Source organism: Pleurodeles waltl, chromosome 2_1 (assembly GCF_031143425.1).
Source record: "Pleurodeles waltl isolate 20211129_DDA chromosome 2_1, aPleWal1.hap1.20221129, whole genome shotgun sequence".
Lineage (NCBI taxonomy): Eukaryota > Metazoa > Chordata > Amphibia > Caudata > Salamandridae > Pleurodeles > Pleurodeles waltl.
In genome coordinates this window covers 370161563-370175370 of record NC_090438.1, presented here as the reverse complement: position 1 = coordinate 370175370, position 13808 = coordinate 370161563, and the positions used below count along the sequence as shown (strand labels likewise).

Here is a 13808-nt window from a genome sequence, read left to right as displayed (position 1 = left end):
CAAATCTCAGGAGGTTCTACGTAGAATTTCCTCCTCCGGAGGCTGATCTAGTGGGAAAGAGCTATAAAGTGACTATTAAGTAAATAGTACATATTTACACCTTAGGAAACACGTCTGTGTTGTGCTTCTTACACATGATCTCTGTATCATTACACTTAGTTAATTTAAATGTGATATTGGTTCGTTTAGTATATGTTGTCAGCTTTCATCACTATTAGGGGTGTATACATGTCTGATTTTGTTTATATTCCAGTTACATTTCGAGCATGTGGCATACTTGGTGCAGTTAAAATTGAGAGTTTCTTAGATTTCAATTAACACCGAGACTGAATAGATGCATACGTATGGTACTGTGCTGTGTAAATAAACAATTTTCATATTTAATTGACCTGGATTTAATTTACAACACGTGAGTTCCTTCTCTAGAGAGAAATTAAGAAGTGAACTCCCTGCGCACGCTAGGAGACCATTCAGTCGCAGGTGTGAATAGCCTCACCTGTTTTAAATTATAATACTTAGTAACAATTACACCGCAGTCCAGAGAGCAGCAGGATTTGTCGAGGCAGGTTTAAAGTGTCTCATCGCATAGTCTGGCATTATTGTCATTTGAAGGGAGGATTCTTTGTTTTTAACGGGCGTGAATACTTCAAACAGTAACTATATTACTTTCTTAGTGTAATTAAGAAAATTAGACAATCGAAACCAGCCTCGCTCAGGACAAAGATAACACTGCAGTTCTTTTGCTTCGGTAGTCCTTAACCATTCCAGACCGAACGACACCTGGAGAATTAGATAGCTGGGTTTCGCCATTACAATTGTGTTCATTACGCATCCGGCACGCAGCTCAGGTCACACAGGTTCTGACTACCATTCTGCTGTTTTTATAGGCTGCGGACTGCAAAGTAGATGTTCCAATGTTGAAATTCCACGAGTAGCTTGTTTTCAGGATTCCTAAACAACCAAAATGAAATAGGATGTTTGTCGGCATTTTGGTGTAAAGGAGCAGCTGGGAGGCGGAATTTGGCTGCGGCCAAGATGGCCACTTTATTGTGAAGCTCCGAGACATTTATCACTAATCGTCGCCCCCCTAAGGGATGTTGGAGACCCCCACCTGCGTGTGGACTTAGTTTTGATAGTAGCAGAGCAAAATCCGTCACTCTTGGAGTGAGTGAAAATGGCCCCATAAACCGAAAATGAGAACAGCCAGGGCAGCCCTCGCCTATTGCATTGCAATACCGCTTACCTTCACTGAGTGGTGTGCCGCCATGGTTATCTGTTGGTGGGTGGGAAGAGGTTTCCACATCTGCCCTGTCTCTGGCAGAGGCTACCGCTCAAGATGAGGAATGGTAGTTGTCCAAGGGAAGGATTGGCAAGGCGGAGACCTCTTCGGAGGAATCCTGAGAGCCTCGGAAGCTTGGCGGGGTTAAAAAGCACACTCGGAGGCCCAGCTCAGAAGAGGACGTAGAAGCTGGTTCAAGAAGAGGTAGGTGGCCCACAGACCAACAAGCCCTCGCATGATGTGTTTAGTCTTTCTTTATCCTCTGCAAGAACCCACTGTTACAATAGTAAAAATCAGGGGCTAAACAGAATAAACTACTGATCATAGTGAAAGGAGGCATGTGGTGACCGGCCAACCAAGGGATTCTGCTGTGTCTTCTATGTAACACTGTAAACATCAACTATGACTTATATGGCTTATTAGAACCCTCAACTATGTGGAGAACTGTTGATGGGCATTCCTCAGATTATACAAACCTGTAAGACCTTAAAAAGTTCTGGGGTAGCTTAGAATCCACTTAAGGGGAAGTGTCTCCATCATTTGTTTCTGTGAAGCAAATCCTCCCTCTCCCAAATCAGGTCACAGTGAGGAGTGCCATTGTATACTAGAAACAACACCTGGTTAGGGGATTGGAGTCACTTGTCAGAGCCCAAGAGAAATCGAGATTTCCACACTAACCTACTGATCAGGGAACAACAGTGCCTCCTGACATCCAACTGCACATTAGTGCTCTAGCCCTCTGTTTTCCGAAGCCATCAGACATCACATATAATCAGATCTCCTTATCTAACAGTCAACACGAGTTAGGCCCACATAGTAACGGATAAGAATGACATTCCTTTCAACAGTCTTTGATCACTAGGGGGTGACGTCACTAACCCTACTGATTATAATGCCCCTCTTGACAGGAAAAAACACTTTTCTATGCTATTCAGATTCTTATTGCTTTAAAACTAGCCCGCTGGCTCATTAGAACAATTTTGCAAAAATAATACATGGGGTAGCTCCATCCACTCCTTCACCCACTGCCCCAGACCACATATTCCCCTGACAATGCCCACATAATCTACCCAATGCCTACATTGCCTTTCTTCAGATTTCCTCCAAGTAAGCCTTTGCCCTCAACCAATTTCTCCAGTATGAAGAAACTGCTGGTCCCTATCTATATATATATATATATATATATATATATATATATACACTTACTGGAAAGTCAGAAGTCCGTATCCTCACCACATATACTCTAGACAATAGGAGACTCTTCTGTCTGGCGACTATGCATGACAGGCATTTCACTGTGGAAGAAAAAGCACAGAGGAGCACATTGATTTGAGTCTTTAATTAAATCACGTCATAGAATATATATTAAAAGCTTGATTAGTCTGAATAGTCGGAACCTGGACTTGCCAAATTCTCCTTTAAATCACTCTTCTGTATGGAATGGGCTCTGACGCCTCTCCAGTGATGCCACTATGGACACTGGGAAAAACTGGGAGAGTACAATCATCCCTGTTGGGACAAAGGAGGCACTTGTAATTGTTGCCAGATAAGATGAGGACGGCCATTCAAAGACCCATCCTTAAAACTGCTCTGAGGTCTTTTCAACATGCTACAAAAAAGTACTTCTCCAAGACTGCTTTAGCTGTGCCATGTTTAATAGACAAAAATATCTGACTATTGGGAAAATAGTCAAATAAGAAATTGCAGCGGCCATTTCAAGCCTCCCCTCTAACCAATCCTCTGGGGAGGATGGCTTCCCAGAGGAATTCTACAACCGGGGAAAGGTACAGACTGAAACACCATACAGGGCCTTCACGCAAAGCAAGCTTAAGTACACTGTTCTCGTTGTCACGAACCTAGTAAAGACCCTCTCAATTGCACAAGTTATGGATCCATTTTTCTATTTTAAGTTAACATTAAGGTTTTAGGAAAGATATTAGCCAATAGACTCGAGTAATTTCCTGCCTCATTAAAACTGCAAAAATTACAATCTCTGGTAGAACGATCGTCACACAACCACCTGAGAATGCTCCTCAGCTACTCTAGTTTATAAAGGACTCATCTTATTAAACAATTGCCCTCTCCCTAAATGTGGAGCAAGCCTTGGGTGCGGGTATCTTTTTAGGACTCTAGAGGGCAGGGCTTTTTCTTTCTGATCTAAAGTGCTATGGCTGACCGCAGGCACTTCAGCACTGGTGAACTATGGTAGTTTCTTCTCTCGCCCAGGAGGGGCCTAACAGGGATGCCCACTCTTCACATTTTTTCTTACTAGCGTTGGAACTCCAGGAAGCAGCAATATGTCAGCAGTCAATACAACCTCTGGAGCTTCGAAGACATTGTTATATACAAATGTTATTCTCTTGACTCTCATTTCCTAAATATTTTTATTGCAGTGTTTTAGTGAACAATATACATAATATGTATAATGAAGTGTCTACGCATTTGGGCATGATACAAAGGTATTACATTTGGGATTAGTCATTTTCTACTATGATTTTGCAGAGTATATCAGAGTGCTCAAACTGCACCACTGTTACTGTGAACATCGTCATCTACATTGGTAGGGACAAACGGGGAAACTAACAAAGTAAAAGAAAATGAAAGTTACAAATACTAAATCTTAAATGTGGCAAGTCTGGCGATTAATTTTGAGGAGGGTAGCCGAGGTAAAATACGTGGAATCTCCAGTGTTCATATCAAACTCCGTTTCCACCAGTCCCTGCATCCCCAGGCTGTATCAAGGGCCCTGGTAATGTACATGTATGAATGTGGGACTCTGTGAGGGAGGGATACATGGGACAGGTGAACCTCTGAATGCCTTAATGTGTGTGATGTAGAAGAGGATGAAGCCTATTTGTGTGTCATCTTAGCCGCTCAAGGGGGCCTGATGTCATCTTTAATGCGTTCTTGTAAGGCAGATGTCAGATCAGCCCATGGTGTCACAATGGGGCATTTTTCGGAGTGCCCTGGACGCCTCTCTATGCAGGACCCCAGACTCTTTCTCAGCCCAGTTACGGACAGTTGCGCACCAGTGAGCAATATGCCCCGGGAAAAAGGACTTCCACTTCATGGTGATAGATCGCCTGGACAGTAAAAGAGCTCTTGGTGACTCTCACCTAGATATCTTGGTACCCACTTTACTCCCTCTAAAGACTGGCATATCAACATTTATAGGTTACAAGATCAGTTGGGACAAAGTAAAATACCTGCAGTGTCAATATGCCCGTGATGCACTTTGTTTTATATGGAGAGATCTGAAAACATATCTGAAAGCCCGCAAACTTTGTGTAGCCAAATTATCCAGAGGCCTACAAATGCAACATCTATAATCTTGTTATTTTGCATACCTCTACCACAGTCAGATGTTCTATCTCCCCAGGCCAAACTGCAGCATTGTAGGCAGACCTAGAATGTAGCCTTTAGGCCTACCACGGCACACAGGCTATTGTTGTATATACCTGCTAAAATCCCTTGCCTCACTGACTGATAATTTGATCGTTCTTTATTAAAATAGAGAACTATACGTCCTAAATTAGCATTGAGAGCTGTACGTAAATGCATCATTTTGATCACCTCCTTCACTAGGGTTAACCTATATGGAGCAACATAAACATTGAAGGTGTTTTGAAACACTGGAAAGAATGGGGCACTGCTGGGACAATCTCTGTGTTTCCTTGTGCCTTAAAACGTTAAACCCTTCCACTCACTCCAGGAGGAATTTGGCTTACAGGCAGACAAAATGTGAATATCTACTCCGTGAACTCAGTCTGAAAACACACCTGAAGAAGACCTCAGTCGATTTCCTTGAATCCTTTATCTTCAAATATTTAAGCAAATAGATGAACTTTTAGGGAATTGTGTGCAGTCTTAATTGAGCAAGCAACTGTTTTTTTGTTTTTATTTTTTATAAAGAATTGATGGGTAAATTGGTTTATATTACACTGGCAGAATGGCTGCAAAAAAACTTCACAAGGGAGTACTGGTTATACATATTGGAAACCAATGACAAAATTGTGGCAGAGGCTTTGTTTTTTTTTTAACTTACTCTGAAGCAAACCACTGTTTTTGGAATCGTGTGAGACTGCACAAAGCAGGTCTTACAGGCTCAAGTTTAAATTATAAAAATACATTTGCATCTAAAGTAAAAAAAAGTGATATATTTTATTATACATTAATAATTACTAAAATTGATGTCTAGAATTAATTAAAAGTAATTTAATTATATTCATTAAAATCTAATCTAACATTTTTTAAATTAAAACATGGTAAAATATTTTATAATGCATATGTATTTTATACTTTTTAAATTACATTTTATTTATATGTTTAACTATTATAGATAATTTAATTGAACAATGTTTTCTGTGGGGTTTTATTTAAAGTTCCTACCTCCATTGATTTCTGTGGGAAGGTGTTGCTGTACCAGTGGTTGGCCATGTGTGGTGATGGACCTACTTCAGCTCTGAGATTGAGTAATTTACTACAGTTTTTTTTGTCCCTTTTTGGCTGCAGTAACTTTGGAAGGACGCTTTCTAAATAGCAATGGGATTACTCTTCTGCGGGGTACACCTTCCTCACTAACCTCCTCCATAACCATTACTTTAAGCCCTCCATACTCTTTTCCAAACCTTTCCCCTTTACTGGTAAGATTTTCCCATTTTTCAGCTACGCTCCGTTTCTTCCACATTTACTGCTAAAACGTATACTTATGTGTGCGGAGGCTCCACCGTCGGATCAGATATCTTTGTGCAGAAAAAGATAGGACAGGTGGAGACAGAACCTCTGGTTGTATGTTGGTGAATAGCATTTTGTATCATGTTTATAGTACTATTTTAATATTATCTAGTGCATACATCCAGTGTTGATAGGGATATGGTGGACACCATGGTGATGAGGTTTGTCCTGGGGGGTAGAGATTATGTCTGCTCCTCCTACAGTGCAGGAAGTACAGGTACATGACATGGTAGTTGTTTTGTACAGATGTCATGTTTGCAAATGGTTTTATCATAACTTATTCGAGCTTAAAATTTGTAGTGTAAGTGAAGTTGCATGAGGAGTGACTTCTTCGTATAAAAACCTATAAGTATCACTGACTTTTAATGAATTCTTAAAGTTTATGCTTTAAAACTCGAAAGTGTTATATTTTGAGTTGTTCCACTCACCTATTAAATACCTTTTGTGTGTGCGTTCTTTCATCATTACTCGTAGGTAATCAGTTACAATTTTTATGAACATCCCTTTCTTTTGAGAGCTATCTTTGTGTCTTGCTGATCCTTCTTTGGGTTGAAAAACCACTAATTAATGTTTGTAGCAATAACTAATTATGATTTACAAGTTTAACAAACATCTGCTTAAAACCCATGTTGAGAACCACTCACCCATGGCCCACTATTTGATGCTTTCTCATTGATAGAAGGAATACAGGTATTATAACACAGGAATAGCAAATGTCTGTATAAAGTTTTAAAGATTTGGTGGTACCTTGTAATGCACATTGTAGTAAAACCAACAAAGTAATTTGGTCTCTGTGCATAAACGTCATTCTAATCACTGACTGATGTGTCCTTTATCCCACAGGAAATACAGCCACCTTATTCACCAACTCCTTTTACGCAAAGCGGTACGATACGGAGATACATAATGCAGAATCAAGAGCAGGTAGGATTGGGTTTAATTCAGAATTTGGCTATTGAAATTAGATTATTTTATCAATTATATTTTGTTTGTGTAGAGGTGAGCGGTAAACTTCTTATAACTAAATAAGATGCACGGATGTCTTAGTTTGTGTTATGGTAGCTGTTCCCCCTCACCCCCTTTCAGTTTAGGGCCCTTTATACTTCATGGCAGCTCATACAGGTATAACTGGATGGAGAAGTGGCCCAGAGGAGTGCTCAAGCAAGCTTCCTAGTGAATGAAGAGCTGCGGGTGGTCTTGATCTTTGAAGGTCTAACAGTTTGCATGGTCCCACATTTAAAATGGGAAGCCTCACGGGTCCTTCTTTTTTCCTAGAGGGATGTTTGCAGAAACTAGTTTGTATAAAGCAGAGATGCTGGGTATAGTTGTAGCCCTCCCTTCTGGAGAGGCTCTGACACTATGATCCAAGCACTGACAGATCTTGCATCTGGACGTATGTCTGTGTCCCTTATGTGTTCTCTTGGACGTTTCAGTGCAAGGGAAGTGATCTGGTTGATAGGCCGATAATATCAGTATATGTATTTATATTGTGGTGTTGGCCCATGGGATTGGGGATTACAAAACGGTTCAAATAACGGGATATATATATTTTTTTTCTTTTTTCTTTTTAATACCAACAATAAAAACTATATTTAAGTAAATACAGTCATTTTTTTTTATTTGAACAGTAACTGGCTTTTAAGCATGCATTTATCCAGGTATCCAGAAGACCATCTCACAGAGCAAGTGAGCTGTGCACGAAGTCACATCCTGGGAAGTTTCATGAATCCCAAATGCCTGCCGCAGTTTTTTAAACTGCTTTTTTCTCTTCCCAAAACCAACACTGTCAAGTGGGTGGGAGCTGGTTGTATTTTTTGGGAAGACCATTCTTATAACATTTTTGATAGAGCTGGCAACATCTTGGGAGACTGAACTTTGTTCTAATAAAGGAGCACATCAGTACCCAAAACTAAGCGTCAACATCTTACTGGTATCTTCAAAACCCTGATTTGTATCTTCAAATGTTAACTAGATATGCAGTTAAGTTACACCACATTGTTACTACTAAATCTTCTTGTGGTTCATCGCAGTTCTTTTCACCTTCTCAGCCCATCCCACTGGACTTGTTGCATATTCTCCCTCTTAACCTTCATAACTACTCTGAAATGGAACCTACTCACCAACGAAAGCAGCCCCGACTAGCTCATTGTCTCCTTTTTCCCTTCCCCACGTTTCATTTTCAGCAGTAAAGCAGAATTGCCGTGGGAACAATTTGGTTCTTATTGAGAGTTTGTGGTTTTTCCAGGGTAGGCCGACTGGAAAATTTGGTGAACACTCATAGACTTAGAAGTTTGCAGTTGTTTGAATGTTGACCAGTTTCTATCCCAGTCAAAGGTCTGAGATATAATCCTCTTAAGAAGAAAAGACGGCCCATTTTCAACGTTGGAAGGGGATGGTTATGGAAATAAATGTTTTCAGAGGGTAAACTAAGAGGTACAAAGTGCAAATACTTGAGCATGACATTCATCATGCGCTAATATACACATTTAAATATGTACAAATGATCCTGCATTTGAGTACTATTGGGAGGGTGCATCACACTTTACAACTGACCTGATCCCACAGGGGTGCACCACATAGCTTGCTTCTGTCCCTGAGAAAGAATAATACCTACCAGATCTCTGCTCTTTAGCACACTTGGAGTCAGCCCACTCATCCGGAGAGAGACAGCCTGTGCTCTGGTGTAGCTCTAATCACTGTGTGTGCAGGGTTGGAATAAAGTCAACAATTTGAGTAGCTCCCTTAGCGGATCAGCCCGACTGGGTCCCTAAGTCGGGTGGCCATTTGGCTCCACCTGAACAATCATGGCTTTGCATCTGTGGCCCTGGGTGGCGACCAGCTTCTGGAGGTGGTCTGAGACAAAATAAAAAAAGCCAACTCTTGCTGTTAAAATGACCTTGACGAGGGCAAAGTAAATAGAGCACTGCAGCCACTGACTCTTTCTGTACCCTCGATGGATCTGTCTAGAAGGGATGGTGGCACTTGTGCTGCTCCCTAATAGGTCTGACGGCCCTCCTCTTTTCAAACACTTGATCATGCCTGTTGTCTGTTACATGCCTGTGTAGGCGCGCATTATATACAAGCTAAACCTATTTGCTTTGTAAAATAACGGCATGCCTTTAAGCAATCTTTATGGTTTTAAAACTGTTAAAAGCAGAGGCTTTTTGTACCGTGGTAGGGAGGGAACTTCAGTTTTAATTCTTGAGCACTGAAAATCGCAATAAAGTGTATTAATCCTGAAAACTATTAAATACAAATGCTTTTTCCTTATTTCAGGAATTGCAAGCTCCGTTCCAGCAGGGCACCATAAGGCGATACTATGTGCAGAATGCTGAGCCGGTACGGTATTTATTTTTAGCTATGTTGTTTATATAAAACAATTTCTACCCTTGAACGTGCAGTTCCACAAACGAATAAATCCTGCATGCAATAAAATAAGTAGTTTATGAGGACCTCAATTGGGCCATTAGCTGAGAAAGGTCTTGCATGTATTCCTCACAGTGCACTGACCTGGAGGAGCACGTTTTAAGAGTGCCTTCAGGTCAACATTCCTAAACCAGCCACATGCCTGTGTTTCATTTTGGTTAGAAGTATAGCGAGGTACGTGTTTAGGTAAAATGTGAGGGTCGGGTATTTAAGGTGACGGAGTAGAGAGTAAAGCTTTTGCAGACTGAAGTGCAGTGCTGGCTGGGCTGCCACGGAGATAATTGATAACAATACTGCCGGAAACTTGAGTACAGCAGTCTACCATGCATGCAGGTAGACAACACAGATATGTACGTCTAGTAACTTCAAAAGAGTCGTGTTTTTAGGGATGCCACTAGCCTTGCGGATGGCGATATCTAAAGGTGATGATGTGTGATGTGGTAATGTATTGTTATGGTATTGTCTACTTACAATGATCGCCCTGCACCCACAGAGCCAAAGGTAGAGATGAATCAAACCTTCGTAATGTTTACCATGTCAAATTATTTTGGAGCTTACTGGGTACACGTAGCAAAACCCAGGTAGATTACTAGATGTCATTTATGTTAAAGGATCCTTGTGTGCTTTAAATCTCGCCTGGCTTGTGCTAACGCAGATATGCTAATTAGAAATGATTAATAAGTGTTTATGTGTTTTGATTAACAAGAAAACTAAACGAAGAGAAATTAATGTGCACGTTTGAAAATGTGCCCACGAAGAGTGGCTGCCAATGTTCACGAATTATATTAAAAACGACAAAAAATTTGTCAAATAATGAAAATGTGTAATAATAATGTAGTAGTATGTCATATTAAGATATATAACCCATGTTTTGCATTATATTGTAGAGTTAACTGAGCCGAAGTTGTGGCCTAGTTACCAGGCCTCATGCAGAAGCTGAATTTCTAGCGCACTGCAGAGAAGCTGGTGCGTTGAACTGTCCATGAACTGCGTATGTTAATAAAATCTGCTTAGTTAGAATTATCTGTAATATACCGACAGCCAGGAGATGATGGAACTAGACATGTAACAATTTTGGTGTAAGACAGACTGAATGTATTTTCCCAGTTGAGCACTGACTGGAGAAGAAAATGCAACATTTTCGATACCTGGTGAGGACATCGTACAGTAAACCAATCAACGAACTGAGAATTCATTGATTTGAAAAATTAAAGTGATTGGTTAGGTAATAACTGGTGATTGACTGAACAATTAGGAATTAGGGGGATGGACTGAAAAACTCTAATAAAAGGTCATGACAGAGGGCAACAACTTCAGATGAGATGCAAGGGGTGAATTGATGATGTTAGAAGATGCGATTCGAAGATTCTGTCATGGGGCTCATTCTCTTGAGAGCCTGATGTGTTGCTGATCGATTGATGACCTGAAGATAAAGACTGACTTTGTTGCTGATCCTTTCTGTGGATAGATAGCTATGACAATGTGACTGTTAACTTTTCGTGCCTTTCTTTCTAGGTACCAACTGCGCTGTTTTGAATAAGTTTTTCTTTTAGCTAGATGCTTTCTAAATTTGTGTTCTAAATTGTTTTCGCATGAAGTCCCACATGCTAATGCTAATCTGGATTAGGTAAGGTTCCTTTAGGTGACGTTGACAGTGACAAATGATTGGCGGACTGATTGCTGAACCCTGCTATTAATGGCAATATATTCATCTTTGTTGGCTTCTGCTGAAGCATTAGAGCATATGTTTTCTCATGTTCTGATTAGATTATGCTATTGGTTGTCACTAATGAGCTACCTTTGGGCTGATTGAATAACGTTTGATCTAACCAGATGCCTTAGACTTGTAACAAATAGGGAAATAACATTGTTAAAACATATATTGAGTTGTGGTTATTTATGAAATGTTGATATATTGTCCAATGTTTAATGATTCTCTTAGTGGTTATTGATTGATACATACATTGATATTGATGGCCATCGATTACTACATAGCTAGGATACTTCATGCGATCCAAAAGGTTCATCGGCCTATACGCGTCCCCGTGTAAGTTTACTTACTAAGGACCTGGCGCGCTAGCACTTGTTCAGTCCAGGCACCATTGACGGCCTATTTCGATAATTCTTCTTAGAATTTTGGAGTTGCGATAAATATTGGAAAGTTGAGAGAGGATAACCTGTATTTTCAACAGAAGAATGAGGGTTGCAAAGGACACTATTAATTGCAGAGGTCATAAAGTAGCGGGAGCCAGGCCAGTGCATAAAAACTAGATTCTTGAGGTACTGGGTCAGTATTTGAAATTAAGTGACACACCTTCTTTTTGTCATAATATCTGCAAAGGTAGGAGAATGTTTGAATTATCAACTTTGACCTCCGTAGATAGAAGTCATGCACAGTTTTCCGCTTAGTGCCTACTAGTGTATACTAATTCTTGGTCTATGTACATTTGTTAACTTCGTTCTCAGACCATTTCCTTTCAATTGAGATTGAAAACATTCCTATAGAGTCTAGGATTGACTTAACGAAAATATTGAGGTTATCTTCACCTCTATCAACGACTGGATGTAGAGAACGTATTTCGAAACAATACAAAACTTAGCACGAAGCAAAGGAAACTGTTCACAAAATGAAGTATCCTGTTCTTATCAGAGTGGGACATGAAATGATATCCGGCTTCTGGAACTGCTACATCATGCCTGTCTTTCAGCATGAAGAACATATGGGCTATTCTTATTGATGTGCCCGTGTATCGACTGCTGAAATGTAATGAAAATGGATTAGGTCTTTATTAAATGAAGACTCTTGGAATTTATTTAAAAACCTGCAGATTAGGCCGAAAAGAGACTTGGTGTGTAACTTACTCCCTTAACGAGGTGCAACAGGACCAGTATAGTATACCCCTTTGTGTACATAATTGTAAGTACGAAAATGGGTTGCACTGAAGAGCAACATGACAAGACTGGCATTTGTCCTGTTAAGGCTAAGTGAATTGATAAGAAACGCTTTAATAAAACTCTGTAAACCATCCATCATGATTTATAAAAAAACAAAAAATTGCCTTGGCCCCACGGCAAGTAACTAAAGATAGTTTGGCGACAGAGGCGTTACTCAAACTGAACAAAGGGTGGAGAAAACTGATGAAGATGTCAGAAAGCCTGTCTAGCAGATATAGGAGACGACGTTCATCCTTGAGAAGCAATGATAATATTGACTGTTGTTAATCAGACGGTTGGTGGATTGTAAGGGGAGGATCTCTAAGGTAGTAGTGATGCTTAGGCGCATACTAAACCTTGCACACTACTTAAATAGAGGGCCTCGGTACTGGTGTTACCGGAACAGTCTTGCTTTATGTTCTGACATTCTAGCTAATAGAAACTGCTTTTGCACTGGTACATTAGCTCTGACCAGTGCTGAATGAGGAGGCTGTCTTGCTAGAGGATGAAAAGGTGTTTGACTTTCTGAATTGGAACTTCCTCTTTGGAACACTCCAGACTGTGTGGTAGGGAACAACTTTTTGAAGTTGGTGCCTCAATTATATTCTGACCCCAAAGCCAGGTGTAGGAATAACAAATGTATTTATTGGCCTCTCAGGTTATCATGTGGTACTCAGCGGTAATGCTCCTTGTGAGAAAGTCATGTTTTTTAGCCTGCTTACCCCATTTTGTTCCTGACTGATACTGGTGGTAGCTCAGACTGTGACCTGGGCTCTGCAAACCAGGGCCGGTGCACTGATTAAAAGGGTTTATGGCACTGTGTATATTCACTATTGGCAATGTCAGACCCCTGTAAGTCCCTAGTATATAATAGGACAAGGGGGATTCAAACTATCTATAAGTCCCTAGTATATAATAGGGAAGGGAGGTATAGAGACCCAGCAGATTTCTTGCACTGGAATGTACACTGCTTTGTTGCCCTGCCTTGCAGACTGTCTTTAAAGAGTAACATGTATGCAAATTCGACTTTGGAATTAAAACTACCTCCAAAGTGGTAATCCGCCTTATTTTTACATATAAGGCACCCCTGAGGTCTCCCCTATGTGTCCCAGGGGTGTGGTGCCATGTAACTATAAGGAGGGAAATAATAGGAGATGTTTTATATGCTTTAGTGAGGAAAAAAATGCCTGTTTCATTGTTCCCCATTGTAGACACTTAGCTCCATAGACTAACATTGGAATATTTCACTTAAGTATAAATATTGCAGGGAAGGAGCTAATTGTGTCATTCAAGGATTCAAAAGATTGGTAATGATAAATCCAACAATTTGCCACTGTTGACTTTATCATAACTAATACAGAAAAGAAGTTATAAGACTTTCTTTTCTGTGAGCCAAAATCCAGCCTCCTGCTAGTGGCCTCTCCTGATTGGTCAG

At 40.4% G+C, this 13808-nt stretch overlaps 1 protein-coding gene across 5 annotated transcripts in view; it reads left to right on the top strand.

Annotated features, from left to right (window-relative positions):
• POF1B (POF1B actin binding protein) overlaps window positions 1-13808 on the top strand; it is a 268805-nt gene that overhangs the window by 71975 nt on the left and 183022 nt on the right. For all 5 annotated transcript variants that reach the window (XM_069212651.1, XM_069212643.1, XM_069212647.1 and 2 more), the window contains exons 2-3: window positions 6857-6937; window positions 9290-9352. In XM_069212651.1, coding sequence (XP_069068752.1) covers window positions 6857-6937; window positions 9290-9352 — 144 coding nt within the window. The remainder of the gene's footprint in view (window positions 1-6856; window positions 6938-9289; window positions 9353-13808) is intronic.